The sequence below is a fragment of the Leucoraja erinacea genome, unplaced genomic scaffold (genome assembly GCF_028641065.1).
Source record: "Leucoraja erinacea ecotype New England unplaced genomic scaffold, Leri_hhj_1 Leri_54S, whole genome shotgun sequence".
Taxonomy (NCBI): Eukaryota; Metazoa; Chordata; class Chondrichthyes; order Rajiformes; family Rajidae; genus Leucoraja; species Leucoraja erinaceus.
The window spans coordinates 515125-530156 of record NW_026576454.1 but is presented as its reverse complement, the minus strand read 5'-3'; the positions used below and the strand labels follow the sequence as shown (position 1 = coordinate 530156).

Here is a 15032-nt window from a genome sequence, read left to right as displayed (position 1 = left end):
CTTCACTGATAACACAGTAGGCTGACTGTGTAATAATTGACTGAGATAGACACTGGAGTAACTCAACAGTTCAGGCCGCATCTCTGGAGAAAAAGGTCACTTACCTCGGCTGAGATGCGACTTTTCTCCGAGTCGCATTTTTCCCTCCCTCGCGGCCTAACAACTTGGATTGGTGCGGCCTTTCCCGGAGACCGGACAAGAGCTTCAGCAGCAGGCGCAGCGTGGACTTTAACATCACGGAGCCAGAAGAAAGGCTCAAACCGCCGGCCTGCTGATTCTAACATGGTGAAGCCGCGGTCTGCGGAGCTTCTAGCAGCAGGCGTGGAGTGGACTTTACTATCCCGGAGCGAGCCCCGGGGATCACCAGAGAAGAGCTCCGACCGCTGGCCTGCCTGTGGCCTGTAACATCAAGAAGCCACTGTCTCCGTAAGAAAGTGGCCGATTCGGGCGCTCGAGTGCGTTCCATCCGTCCCAACGTCAGAGCTTCGGTCATCCCAACGAGAGGGCTTGTACATCGGGCTGTCCGTAGTGGCAACTACGGAGGGTCAAGGCCCCAAACACGGGTGAACAAAAGGAGGAAGACTGACTGAACTTTAGTGCCTTCCATCACAGTGATCACAGTGTTAAGTTCCATCGTGTATTGTGTTCTTTTAATTGTATGGCTGCATGTTAACTCAAATATCACTGTACCTTAATTGGTGCATGCAACAATAAATGGGAACTTGAAAGGATGAGTGGCAGACCCTTCTTTAAACTGAGTTATTACAGCACTTTGTGTCTATCTTCGGTATAAACCAGCATCTGCAGTTCCTTTCTGCACAGTAATTGACTGGGTTGGATTTGTTCCGATTTTAGACATGAAATACGTGGACATATTACTATTTTGCGTATATTGGTTGATGCAATCCATCAAATGCACTTTCATCATCTGCAAAAACTCTTTGACTCCTCCTGCACCTTCAAGAGTAAAGTCTCAGTATTCACTGAGGTCAGGGCGTTCACTGCTGCTGGGGTAATATGCGCAGGAATACATTTGGCAGTGGTGCCTCTTCAGGATCCACACAACAAAAAACGTAGCTTAACGTAGGCACAAGTGGAAGATTCACATTTTCAGCATGATCTAATTTGTAAATAAATTGATCTATTTGCAAATTAGTTGGAAGGGTTCAAATAGATTAAAAGATCTTGGGCTACAAAATACTAGGAACAGGTTAGAAAGCAGCATTGGAGAGCATGTCACACATGCGTCTATCTGGGTATAAACCAGTGTCTGCAGTTCATTTATTACCACTTTCTAGTTATGTAGTTATCGTCAAATTCCTGTTGGTAGAAGTTATTACATGCAAATTGCAGCCACATTTCCTACAGCAGCAACTACATATCTAAAGGACCCCGACCCGAAACGTCACCCATCCATATCCTCCAGAGATGCTGCCTGACCCACTGAGTTACTCCAGCAATTTGTGTTCTACATATCAAAAGTGCCCTTTCACAGTCACATTTTTTTGAAAGATACATTTTTCATCAAAGACCATCAACTACTGCCTGCTCAACATAGAGAGGATATTTCTATTAATGGGAGAATCTCTGACCAGAGGCCATAGCTTCAGAATAAAAGAACGTACCTTAAGAAAGGAGATGGAGGAATTTCTTTAGTCAAAGGGTGGTAAATCTGTAGAATTAATTGCCACAGACAACTGCAAAGGACGGGTCAATGGATATTTTTAAGGCAGAGATAGATTCTTGATTAGTAAGGGTGTCAGGGGTTATGGGGAGAAGGTAGGAGAATGGGGCTGAGAGGGAAAGTTAGATCAGCCATGATTGAATGGAGGAGAAGAGTTGGTGGGTCGAAGGGCCTAATTCTGCTCCTATAATTTATTAACTTACCTGCGGGGCACTCTTTGGCATTTTTACTGACTGAGGCGCTGGGCTGGCTTTCTGTTTGGCAGAATTTATCTTCTTCACAACAATTTTCTTCTCAGATATTGCCTGTCTCGACCTCTTAGGCACCTGCAAAGACATCAATATGACAAACAGAATTGTAACATCAGATATATCTATATTATTATTATGTAACTAATCTTGTACGTATGTGTCTTTTTACAATACTGAAGAGTTTTTGACAAACAAGATTAGTATTCACTTTTTTACACCAATTCACTGTTCTTAACAAACATCTACTGTTCATGTGAAACCTTATAAATAGCAGATATAAATTAGATAACTTGAAGACCGAAAGCCAAACATTTATTCATAACAGACAAATTTTCATCGTTTTCCCACCATTTTGGACACCAAAAGTGTGACATTAAAAACTCTGCCACATTTAGTCATGAATATTTAATTCATAAATGAATTTCATATGGCCCCTCATACATAAGTTTTGATAATGGTCAATGGAACTGTCTTCATCTATACCAGGAGAAACATACAGTAAAAAAGGTAATACAGTACAGTAAAGATCCCTGAACGGTTGTTGTGCTTGATGTAATTAAAACCACGGAGGTTCCAAACCTCTAATGCTTTTCAAAAACCCAACGAGGTATCCTATGGCAGTAGCGATTTTTGGGCGAGTTCATTATTTTTTATTTGGCAAATGAATATATCAAAAACATCGTGGTGTCAAAAACGCAACAACCGTTCATGATACATTTCCAGACTTATTAAAAATGCAAAATATTTTTTTTTGGATATAAATTGGTCATCAAAACTAAGAAACTGTGCCAATCTTTAATTTGGCAACACACTGTCTCTTGTTTACCTTTTGTACGGACCAAGTCGCTAACTTAATTCCTTGTTGTCAACTTCGGGAAGCTCCGCAACGACCATAACGGAGACATTTTACTTACAAAAAAAAAAATCAGCCCAAATCAAACGATCGGACGAATCATTGGCCGTCGATGTCGCTCAGATCCATAAGGTATAGTACCATTTAGATCGCATTGGTGAAAATGCTTGGTTTCCGCTGGGACATCAAAACGAACATGATTTTTTTCAGGGGCCACCGCAACGTACGTTTGTGTGTATGATGTGTAACGCGCGTTGCGGTCTCCACTCAGATAGATGCCATATTCAACTACATGATCAAGTGAATGAAGTGGAAATGGTGTTTGCAATTTTATTGTTCCATGTAGTATTCATAAACATGGAAAGGAATAAGAAATACGTGTACTTACTGTGCCAACCAGGTCACTGGTGGACACCACGCGACAACCGTTACACAAAATGTACTTGTGTATTCTGATGCCATTTTCAGAAACTTCCCAAGATTATGCTATCTTTTCTTATATTTGTTGTTGATACTATGTTAGTCATGAACCCAATAACGTGCTTGTCAACTTTTTTGAAGGAATTTGAAATTTGACCCCATTTGTCACATTTTTGTGTGCAGTATTGTAAAAAGACACATATATATTTGTTTGTATGTATGTTCCCGAAACAGAACGAAAACTGCACACGATAGCGCAACAATTTTAGTCCCACCTTTCTCACCATTCGACGCAGTAGCAAGTTTCCTTCGGTTTTACAAAGTACAGGTGCACAACCTTTTATCCGAAAGCCTTGGGACCAGACACTTGTTGGATTTCGGACATTTTCGGATTTCCGAATGGAAGATTTTTAGCGTAGATTAGGTAGGTAGCGCGGGCGGCTTGAAAAGTCTGGAGCGACTGCCTCCTCCCCGGAGACCGGGGAATCATTGTAAATCATTGCATAAATGTTAGTCAGTTAGTTTGGAGGGATTTTATGTGGTGGTGGTGGTGGTGGGTGGGGTGGGTGAAGGGGGAAAATTTAATTCTTAGTCTCCTACCTGGTCGGCGACTCCCAACATTGCGGAGCTGGGGGCTCCGTCCGGCCGCGGGCGGCGCCGGTTGTAGCTCCGACCCCGGCAACTCTACCCCTGGCTGCGAGGCGCTCCAAATCCAACGCCGCCCGCGGCCCCAGCTCCGCGAATGTTGGGAGAAGGCGGCCTCCGCGCCCTGGAGCTTACCGCACAGCGACCCGGTAAGGCATTGCCCGCTCCCCGCTGGTATCCCAGCGCAGCAACGCCGCCGACTCCCAACATTTGCGGAGCTGGGGCTGCGGGCGTCCGGCCGCGGGCGGCGCTGGATTTGGAGCGCCTCGCAGCCAGGGGTAGAGTTGCCGGAGTCAGAGCTACAACCGGCGCCGGACGCCCGCAGCCCCAGCTGGGAGTTGAGCGGCCACAGCGCTGCGGAGCTTACTGCACGGCGACCCGGTAAGGCATTGACTGCTCCCCGCCTCTCCGACCAGGTAGGGGACTAAGAATTAAAGTTTACCCCTTCAACCCCCCCCTTTCACATAAAAGCCCTCCAAACTAACTGACTAAAATTTAAGCAATGATTTACAGATGTTTAAGTGTCTCCCCGGTCTCCGGGGAGGAGGCAGCCGCTACAGTAGTACAGACCTGGGTCGACCGTAGGTCGTTTCGGGTCAAGTTTGGCGCCAAACGCGAGCTTTGGTGTGCCGATGACATCCTGGAAAAAATGGCCGGTTTTCGGAGGTTTTCGGTTTCCGGAACACCGGATAAAAGGTTGTGCACCTGTATTTCCCTTTATAAACTTTAATTAACTTTCTAACCCCCGGGGCTGCTGCGCTCACACTTGCCGGATACGTCAGCCGTGCCTGCGCAGTTGTGAGAGGGTTGCCGTGCCCACTATCCACATGTGCACAGTTGGGGAGGGTTGCCGGGCCCGCCGCCATTTTGACTGGCGTCACAATGGGGATCTCTGGCGTCACAACAGGGACCCAACGAGTCAACGGATTGTCTAGTCTTTTATAATATTTAACTGCATCAGGAACTGCAGTTCAACATTCCCCATTGCAGGATTATCAGGTGAGATGGAAAGCGATTAAGTTTGAAATGTTGGGCAAAGAACAATTGCAGCCAAGAGAAAAGTGCCGTGCTGCAAATATCAGTAAACGGTCAGATGGGTTAGACTGAGACACAAAAAGGGAGAAGAATTACACTTTTGGGTTCCAAATAATCAAGAGAAATAAAAAAGGAATGTTTCAATTACTTTGATGAACTCAAAAGGAATCAAATGAGATTAGAGATCTGCAAAAATAAGTAATAATAATGGAACTCAAGCATCAACACAGTATAGATACAATAAATAAGTTGGATGGTCATGTTGCAGTTATATATTAAGACGTTGGTGAGGCTGCATATAGAATATCGTGTTCAGCTCTGGGCACCATATTTATCGGAAAGACATTGTCATGTTGGAAAGGGTGCAGAGAAGATTTACGAAGATGTTCCCAGGACTTGATGGTCTGAGCTATAGGGAGAAGTTGAGCAGGCTGGGATTGTATTCCTTGAAGCACAGAAGGACGAGGGATTGTCTTTTCGATGTGTACAAAATCATGGGAGGAATAGATTGGGCAAAAGCCTACATCTACCCAAAGTAGGAGAATTGAGAACCAGAGGATATAAGTTTAAGGTGAAGGGGAAAGATTTAATAGGAATCTGAGGGGTAACATTTTCACACATACAGTGGTGGATGCATGGATTGAGCTGCCAGCAGAGGTCGTGAGGCAGGGACTATTGCGACGTTTAAGAAACAATTACACAGATACATAGATAGGACCGGTTTAGAGGAATATGGGCCACACGCAGGCATGTGGGACTAGTGTAAAGGAGACACGTTGGGCCGAAGGGCCGGTTTCCACACTGTATGACAGAAGGGTCCCGAGCTAAAACATTACCTATCCATGTCCTTCAGAGATGCTGCCTGACCTGCTGGGTTACTCCAGCAACTTGTCATTTCTGTTCCAGTGCAAGTTAATGGGGCAGAAATGCAACAAAAGTACAGAATTCTAAGAATGAAGAATCCCAATATACCCAATGTGAAAAGACTGAGTTTTGGATTGAGGTTTAGAGAAGGGTAATGGTTGTTTACTACCTTAGCAATCAATTAGTCAGATTTAAATAAAACGATCACAAATTAAATTATTGATGTAATGCCATAATTTCACAAAGGGATTTGAGCTACTTCAGCAAGGTAAGTGATCCACACGAGTGTGGTTTTAGTGCAAAGAACAGCAGTCACTCCTGGCACCTCACCTGATGGGAAAATGTGGCCCAAAATTCGTACATTGTGATTAACGCATACAAATGTTTTAAAATAATTAACCATTTAAATAATTTCAGACATTAATTATGATAATTATCAGCTGTTTATAAATACATTAGACCAAATGGGACCCGTTGGGTCCCTGTCACACGGGAGGTACAGTCCAACGCAATATTCCACCACTCACCCATAGCCCCCAACGCAACCCGGCATATTTCAGCACTCACCCATAGCCCCCAACTGCGCAGGGGCGGCTCATTTCCTCTTAATCACCCTCCCTCATTAAACTTTAAAAAAAATCCTTGCTGCCAGGAATTATTTTTTTTAAATGCACCCTCATTGAACTTTTAAAAAAAAATCCTTGCTGCCAGGAATATAAAAAAGGATTGCAACATTGTAGGTTGGAATTGCACTCACTAGGGCTGACAGGACTCAGGGTCCTGGGATAGCAACATTGTAGCGAGCAGAGCTACAATCCCATTACAACGTCATAGTCGTAAGTGCCAGTGCAGAGGCAATTTTTCTCAAATTGGGATTTTGTAAATTAAAAAATGTGAATCACTTGTAAAATATAACATCAATCTGAACGAAACTTGATACAAACTACCACATGACAATTGAGAGTAAAGTGATCCAAAAATTGTAGTGCTATCGTGTACCATTTTAGTGTAATTTGCCTATATAACATCACCGAATCAGAGATCACAGACAGGCACGCACACAGAAACTAACAAGACGAGAGTTTTAGTATAATAGAAGTCTATAATAGTATCATAGAAGTCTGCACCTCAGGAAAACCAATAAGGTGAAACAAGGAAGATTTAACAGAAGCCTGAGAGGCACCTTTTCCCCCAGAGGGTGGAGGGTATGTGGTACGAGCTGCCAGAGGAGGTAGTTGAGGCAGGTACTATAACATAATTTAAAATACACTTGGACAGGTAGTTGGATAGAAAAGGTCCTGAGCTACTAACTACCTCATTGAAGACCCTCAGACTATCTTTAATCAGATCTTGCACTAAACATTACTCCCTTTATCATGTATCTGTACACTGTTGATTGCTCAATTGTAAATGTGGTCTTTCCGCTGACTGATTTGCACGCAACAAAAGCTTTTCACTGTACGTCCGTAAGTTTCAATAAACTAAACTTGAAGGGTCCATTTCCATGCTGGGGAGCTCTGTAACTCTCAAGACAGAGGCAACTCAAGGGAAACAGAGGAGCTGCTGGATCAGGTAATAGGGAGAGAGGAAATTGGGTATGGAGTTGGTGTGATAGTGAGGAATAGGAAAAGTAATGCAGAAAGCATGGCAAAGAGGTTTCACAGCTTGAAGGAGAAGGCCAGAGAAAAGATATTGTTAGCTGATGATAAAGAGCAGCCAAGCTATCTTCATGCTATCCAGAGAATTCCTGAAGCTATGTCTAGTTTTGGGAAAAAACACAATATGAGAAATGGTGATATGGTGATATGGGAGATGAAGGAATAGCATAATAATAGCACATTACGCCATGTGGGTTAGCCCAATAAAGAGTGCATTTTACAGTATCCCAATTCCAGATAGATAGATAGATAGATAGATAGATAGATAGATATATTTCCTCTCACTACACAGGCCACCATTTTACACTAGTTTAGTTTAGATGCAGCGCAGAAACAGGCCCTTAGGCCCATCAAGTCCGTGCCGACCAGTGATCCTCGTACACTAGCGCTATCCGACACACACTGGGGACCTTTTTTTTTTTACATTTACACCAAGCAACTCGGCCTACAAACCTGTACTTCTTTGGAGTGTAGGAGGGAACCAAAGATCTTGGAGAAAACCCCCACAGGTCACAGGGAGAACGTACAAACCCTGTACAGACAGCACCCATAGTCGAACCCGGGTCACAGGGATGTAGCTCTACTTCTACGTCACCTTGCCACCCACAAATAGCGATAGGAACGATGGTGATATTACTGAAAGCCACAGATTAAACAAGGGGCCACTTCAGCCCACTTACCGGTGACCTCTGTGCAACGGTAGCCAATTGCTTCCTGCCTTTCTTCAACGTCTCCTCAAAGTCACTCCCTGTATCGGACTCCGGTTCACTTGATAAATCACTGCGAGAGCAAAAGTAAGTTTCATTCAGATACAGCATAGAAACAGGCCCCTTGGCCCACGCTGGCCATCGATCACCCCTTCACACCAGTTCCATGTTATCCCACTCTCTCATCTACTCCCTGCAGACCATGGGTCAATTTTAAAGAGGTCAATTAACCGGGAAACCTATACATCTTTGGGATGTGAAAGGAAACCGGTGGAAACTCACGCAGCCTCAGAGAGAATGTGCAAACTCCACACAAGTTCAGGACTGAACCCAGATCTCTGATGCAGCGAGGCAGCAGTTCTACCAGGTGTTAGATTAAGAGGACCCAGATATTTTGATGGGCGACTATTGGCATCACTGGGGCAAGGTACGCAAGCAAAGAATTTTACTGTGTCTTGTCACATGTGACAATAAAGTATTTTATTCTATAAATAGATCCAACGGGGGAGCAAGGAGAGTACCTTCTTATTGCTAATTGGTACTCTGCAACTTTCTTCTCCCACCCAGATCTCGTTTTTCCAATATCCACTCACTGCTTAGATTTTCATTGATAAACGCAAGTAACAATACAGATGACAAAGGAATTGGTACAGATCCACTACTGATTTTCCAGCACCCTTGGTTCCAGAGCCTTGCTGGATTATCCGATCTGCCGGACCAACAGAGGTCACAGCTTCCGAGAGGAGTCTAAACGGACTGGAACGATCTGCCTAGGCTCTAGAGATACTGGCACGCAAAGTCGGCCTTGGAAGTAGTCTTTGGAAACGGATCTGCCGACTTCCGGCCGGGCAGGAGTTCCAGGGAGCAAATTCGACTTGCCAAGTTGGCTATGGGTAGATATCTGCCGGCTCGACCACAAGGGGCCCGACTGCAAGGGGCAAATTCAACCCACCCATCGCCGGCAGAAGTGCCGATAAGGCAGTTTTATCCGGATTAAGCGCCATATTTTCAGGGCGGATTTCAAGTGCACTCCCGTAATTTTGTCTGGATTAAAGGAGGCGCTGGATCACTAATTGCCAGAAAACAAGTGGTGGACCTGTATTTTGAATTGAAGGGGATAGTCTTGAAAATATACTGATTAGCTGGTAAGTTGGGCAGAGCAATGGCAGATAGCATTTAATCTTTATACGTGTAACATGAATATTTTGAGAGCATTATTAAATCACAGGGCGCTAACAGTTTAATGGCAAGGGCCTAGGGAGTAACGGGGAGTGTCATTAGTATACAAGTCAAAGACCCTGTTACGTGGACGGTTGTCAGGACTCGAGGGTCTGAGCTGTGGGGAGAGTTTGAGCAGGAGGATAAGGGTTATCATCATATAGAGGTGTACAAAATCATGAGAGGAATCTGGTCCAGAGGAGATTTACAAGAATGATCCCAGGAATCAAAGTTGGGATCGAACCCAGGTCTCTGCCGCTGTGAAGCAACAAGTCTACAGCTGCACCACTGCGCTGGATGAAAACTGTGTCTCCCTGACCGGGATTTGAACCGGGCCCGCGGCAGTAAGAGCGCAGAATCCTAATCAAATCAGGGAAGCTAATGTGTGTGGTGGTGGCGGGCACTCCCACAATGGCTACTTACTCTGAGGCCGTGTCCTGTCCAGCTAACAGCTCCGCCACTTGCTCTCCACGGAAGTAGGAGGGGCTGGAGAGCTGCGACCCTGCTCTGCTCCCTCCAACAGGCGAGGAGAGCATGCTCTCCGAGCCCTGGGAAACCTTCCTCGATCTCAACGTCGGCATGGTGCAACCTGTGAAGCAGAGGGGCAGGTGTCAACAGGGTCAGGCATTCCACAGATCTTTTGTTCCATCTCTTTCTCCATGGCACCTACTCACACAAACCTCTCCAACTTCCGATGTGACTAATCACTATCTCCCCACTTTCTCAACCTCAGTCACCCTGCTATAGGAAAGACACCATTGGGCTGGAAGGAGTCCAAAGATTTACGAGGATGTTGCCAGGTCTAGAGGGCCTGAGCTATAGGGAGAGGTTGGAAAGGCTAGGAGTTTTTTCCTTGGAGTGCAGGAGGATGAGGTGCACAAAATCATGAGTTGGAATATAATGGGTGAATGCAATCTTTTACCCAGAGTAGAGGAATCAAAAACAAGAGGGCACAGGTTTAAGTTGAGAGGGGAAAGGTTTAATGGGAACCCGAGGAGGAACTTTCTCCAAATATACAAGCTGCTAGAAGAGGTTGTCAAGACAAGTCTAATAACATCCTGAGAGGACATGTACGTGGATAGGAAAGGTTTATACAGATAGACACAAAGTGCTGGAGTAACTCAGCGTGTCAGGCAGAAATCTCTGCAGAAAAAGGATGGGTGATCTTAAGAAGGGTCTTAAGCCAAAATGTCACCTATGGATTTTCTCCAGATATGCCGCTTGACCTGCTGAGTTACTCCAGCACTTGATGTCTATCTTTGGTTCGAGGGGCTAGTGGAATCATGGGATATAGGGAGAAGGCAGGCACGGGTTATTGATTGGAGGCGATCAGCCATGATCACAATGAATGGCGGTGCTGGCTCGAAGGGCCGAATGGCCTCCTCCTGCACCTATTTTCTATGTTTGGCATAAATTAACATCTGCAGTTCTTTATTTCAGATTAAGGTTTGGCAATATATGGGCCCCAATTGGGACTGTGGGCATGGATGAGTTGGGATAAAGGGCACGTTTCCTTGCTGTATCCCCAGCCTCACGTCTCTTCCTTTACACTTCCACCACTCTCCGCAGCAATCACCACTCAGTCCCGCACTCCTCATTTTCCAGTCCGTGCATCTTCATACCACCTTCTGCACTTTCTCGCCAACACTTCTCGTCCGCCACCACACCCTCCAGACATACCTCCCCCGTTTGTTCACCCCTTCATCTCCACCCAAGCTGCAACCCTCACCCTCCCACCCACCCGAATCTCCCCTCCAAAACCGCCTCCTTTCTCCAGATTTTCCGCTTCTATTCCCTGATCTTTGACTTCTCTCGCTTCATCCCTCAACCCACATCCACATAGCAGAACGTCGCGGAGCTGGAAACTGGAAGTATCCCGAGCAAATTCTGCTACCACCAACATCGCGCAGCACATCATCGGTGCCCCGCTCCCTACCATGGATGCCCTCCACCGAAAACGGTGTCTGAGACGGGCTGGGAAGATCATCAAAGACCCCTCACACCCCAACCATGGACTGTTTGCCCTCCTCCCATCAGGGAGGCGGTACAGGAGCCTCAGGTCACGTACCAGCAGGATGAGGAAAAGCTTCTATAACAACACAATCACACTGCTGAACTCGGAGTCCCGACGATAGACTTCTCTGGTCCCTCCGTCCCCCTTTGTTTAATCATTCTGTATTTCCTGATTATTCTGTATCTTCTCTCTTTCTATTTTTTTTCTTGTTTTTTCTCTTTACGTACAACTACTACGGACTGACGCAAAACTGCATTTCGTTGTACTGATACTTGTATTTGTGCGATGACATTAAAGTTGAATTGAATTGAATTGAATTGAATCTATTGCAACAAGCGATGGCTCCCACTGATTGTCGCCGCAAGCTTGCGCCCTTGTCAGGACGGACAATGACAGTGATGTCAACATTTGAAACATAGAAGATGGACACAAAAGACGACTTCTCTCCTCCTCACCCTTTCTCCACCTCTCCCCAACACTGCCTCCTCCGGTTTCCTCCATCACCCCATTCTTCCCTCCCATCAGTGCCCGGTCCGCACATCTCATCTCTCACACAAGCCCTTCACTCCATCCATTACCTCGCTCTCTCCCTCCCCCTTGTAATATTCTTCTCTTCCCCTACCTACTCTGCACCCTGTTGCCTCACTCTCTGCTCGCCCACTCCTTTCCCCCCCACCACCCACACCCCCAAACCCTTAATGTCATTCTTACCTCCTGCCCTGTTACCTCCCGTTACTGCCACCTCCACTCTTCTCATTTATTACCTCCCTCTTACATACCCCTTACACATTGCTATAACACTCGCCCCCACCGCACTCCAACCTCACCCACACACCCCCTCGCCTCACTCACAACTCCTTTTCCCTCATCCCCATTACCTCTCCCACATCACTCCCTGTCCTCTCTGTTCTGCAACCATCATTTCAGTTACCTCTCCCTCACCTCCCCTGCTCTCACCCTCAGTCCACCGTCACCCAGACCCAGACAGTCCCTCACCCAGACCGCCCCTCACCCAGACCGCCCCTCACCCAGACAGCCCCTCACCCAGACAGCCCCTCACCCAGTCCGCCCCTCACCCAGACAGCCCCTCACCCAGACAGCCCCTCACCCAGACAGCCCCTCACCCAGACAGCCCCTCACCCAGACAGGCCCTCACCCAGACAGGCCCTCACCCAGACAGCCCCTCACCCAGACAGCCCCTCACCCAGACAGCCCCTCACCCAGACAGGCCCTCACCCAGACCGTCCCTCACTTCCATACACGGACCGACCCTCCCTCACTCAGTGACTCCAACACTCCCTCACCTGGACAGACTCTCGCCTCTCCCTCACTCTCGCCTCTCCCTCACTCGGACCTTCCCTCACCTCCCCCACGCCCGGTCACTCCCTCCCTCCCTCATCTCTTCTACACTCAAACGGACCCTCACTCACCTCCCCCTCACGGACTCGCCCGCTCCTACACTCACCCTCACTCGGACACACTCTTACTCACACTCTCACTCGCTCCCGCTCCTTCACTCACTCGGACACACACTCACTATCTCCCGCTCCTTCACTCACTCGGACGCCGCTGTTCTCCCGCGCTTCTAAATCTGGCGCCAAGGAACAAGCCCGGCGTCCCGCATGACGCGTCGGAGTACCGCCCACTGTACCGCCGCCATCTTTGACACTGTCGCCCGTCCCAGGGCGGCGCCATGTTTGTGACAGGCAGAACCCGGTGAGCCCGCCCGCGGCTGCGTCGTTCGCCATTATTGAGACAGGCGCTGGCCCCCAGGCGGCGCCATGTTTGTGACAGGCAGAACCCGGTGAGCCCGCCCGCGGCTGCGTCGTTCGCCATTATTGAGACAGGCGCTGGCCCCCAGGCGGCGCCATGTTTGTGACAGGCAGAACCCGGTGTGCCCGCCCGCGGCTGCGTCGTTCGCCATCTGTGATGCAGGCGATGGGCCTCCAGGCAGCAGGTTTCTGCGACGCCATGTTTATGACAGGCACGCCGGTGGTTCCCGCTGCTGCTTCATACGCCATCTTTGATGTTGGCGTTTCCACGAGTGAGAGAGTCTGTGACTAGAGAGAAGGGAAACAAAACATTTTGGATGGACAGTGACCCAGAGAGCATTACAAATCAGCATTGCCCAATTAAATGTGGTTCCAACGGTTCCATTACCTTCAATTCCACCTTGGATACTTCCAGATGCAACAGTAGACTTTATAATATTAGAACAGAAAAACAAGGATAAACAACATATGTATAATTTAGCAATGTTACAAAATTTTGAGATTTTAAAAATCAAGTCGGCAATTTATCCCATCAGATAAAGCATAACAATAAGTTTAATTTGACACCAAATTCACTTTCATATCTCAAGTATTAAAAAAGTTATGGCCATTTTCATACTCGGAAATTAGCATCTTGTTCCCTATTGATTTTCAATGGACATTACAAAAAAGCTGTGATCTTGGATAATCAAAAGCCCATTTCTTAAGGAAAGATTAACATTTTTAAATAGCCTAAGTGTCCAAAGATTATTCACAAATAATTCACAATATAACATGATTTTTATATCTAATTTACATTAATTTATAGGCCAAATGGAAGGAATTTAGTGTTCAATTGCTGTAAATAAATGCCCATTTAAATCGGCTTTCTAGTGGGTTCATGTGGAACGCGCTGGTTTAATAATAATAATAATAATAATTTTATTTATAGAGCACTTTAAAAACAAACATAGCCTCAACAAAGTGCTGTACATCACTAATCATTGACAAAAAAGTTAATACACACCAAAAATAACAATCAAAAGAAATAGTAGGAAAAGACATGTAAAATAAAGAAACATCAAAAACACCACAAACAGAAGCAAAGCCTCAGGCATGGTCAAAAGCCAGGGAGTACAAATGCGTTTTAACACTGGATTTGAAGATGGACAGTGAGGGGGCCTGTCTGATGTGCAGCGGCAGGGTGTTCCAGAGTGCCGGAGCAGCAACAGAGAAGGCTCTATCCCCTCTGAGCCTCCGACTAGACCTCGGTACCTCCAGGAGCAGCTGACCAGCTGACCTGAGGGACCGGGCAGGAGTGTATGGGTGGAGCAGCTCAGAGAGGTAAGGCGGGGCGAGCCCATTCAGAGATTTAAAAACAAATAACAGTAACTTAAAATGAACCCGAAAGTGCACCGGGAGCCAGTGTAGGGAGGCCAGAATTGGCGATATGTGCTCCCTCTTTCGAGTCCCTGTTAAAAGGCGAGCAGCAGCATTCTGAACCAACTGGAGACGAGCCAGTGAAGAACGAGCAACACCAAAATAGAGCGCGTTACAGTAATCCAGCCTAGATGTAATAAAGGCATGGATTACTGTCTCAAAATGCTGCCGCTCGAGAATGGGCTTCACCTTCGCCAGCTTCCTTAGGTGAAAGAAGCTGGACTTAACCACCGCGCATATTTGGCGATCTAATTTAAAGTCACTGTCCATCCTAAAACCCAGGTTCACAACTGTTGGCTTCACGTACCTTGACAATGGACCTAAATCAACAAATGGAGGTTCCCGGCAGCCATTGGGATCAAATAAAATCACCTCTGTCTTCTTTTCATTAAATCCAAGAAAGTTTAGGGCCAACCAGGACTTAATGTCATCAAAACAAGACAGAAGCGATTTTACAGAAAAGGCATCTTCCCCCCTCAGCGGCAAATAAAG

The 15032-nt window shown here is 46.6% G+C and overlaps 1 protein-coding gene across 2 annotated transcripts in view; it reads right to left on the bottom strand.

Annotated features, from left to right (window-relative positions):
• LOC129694117 (cohesin subunit SA-2-like) overlaps positions 1 to 12997 on the bottom strand; it is a 102201-nt gene extending 89204 nt beyond the window's left edge. The window contains exons 1-4 of one of the 2 annotated variants that reach the window (XM_055630837.1): positions 12909 to 12997; positions 9759 to 9924; positions 8091 to 8190; positions 1888 to 2010 (exon numbers count right to left, since the gene is read on the bottom strand). In XM_055630837.1, coding sequence (XP_055486812.1) covers positions 1888 to 2010; positions 8091 to 8190; positions 9759 to 9916 — 381 coding nt within the window. In that variant the 5' untranslated portion in view covers positions 9917 to 9924; positions 12909 to 12997. Of the gene's footprint in view, positions 1 to 1887; positions 2011 to 8090; positions 8191 to 9758; positions 9925 to 12886 lie in introns of both variants that reach the window. The other variant, XM_055630838.1, reaches the window with a different exon arrangement.
• Positions 12998 to 15032: the final 2035 nt, after the last annotated feature.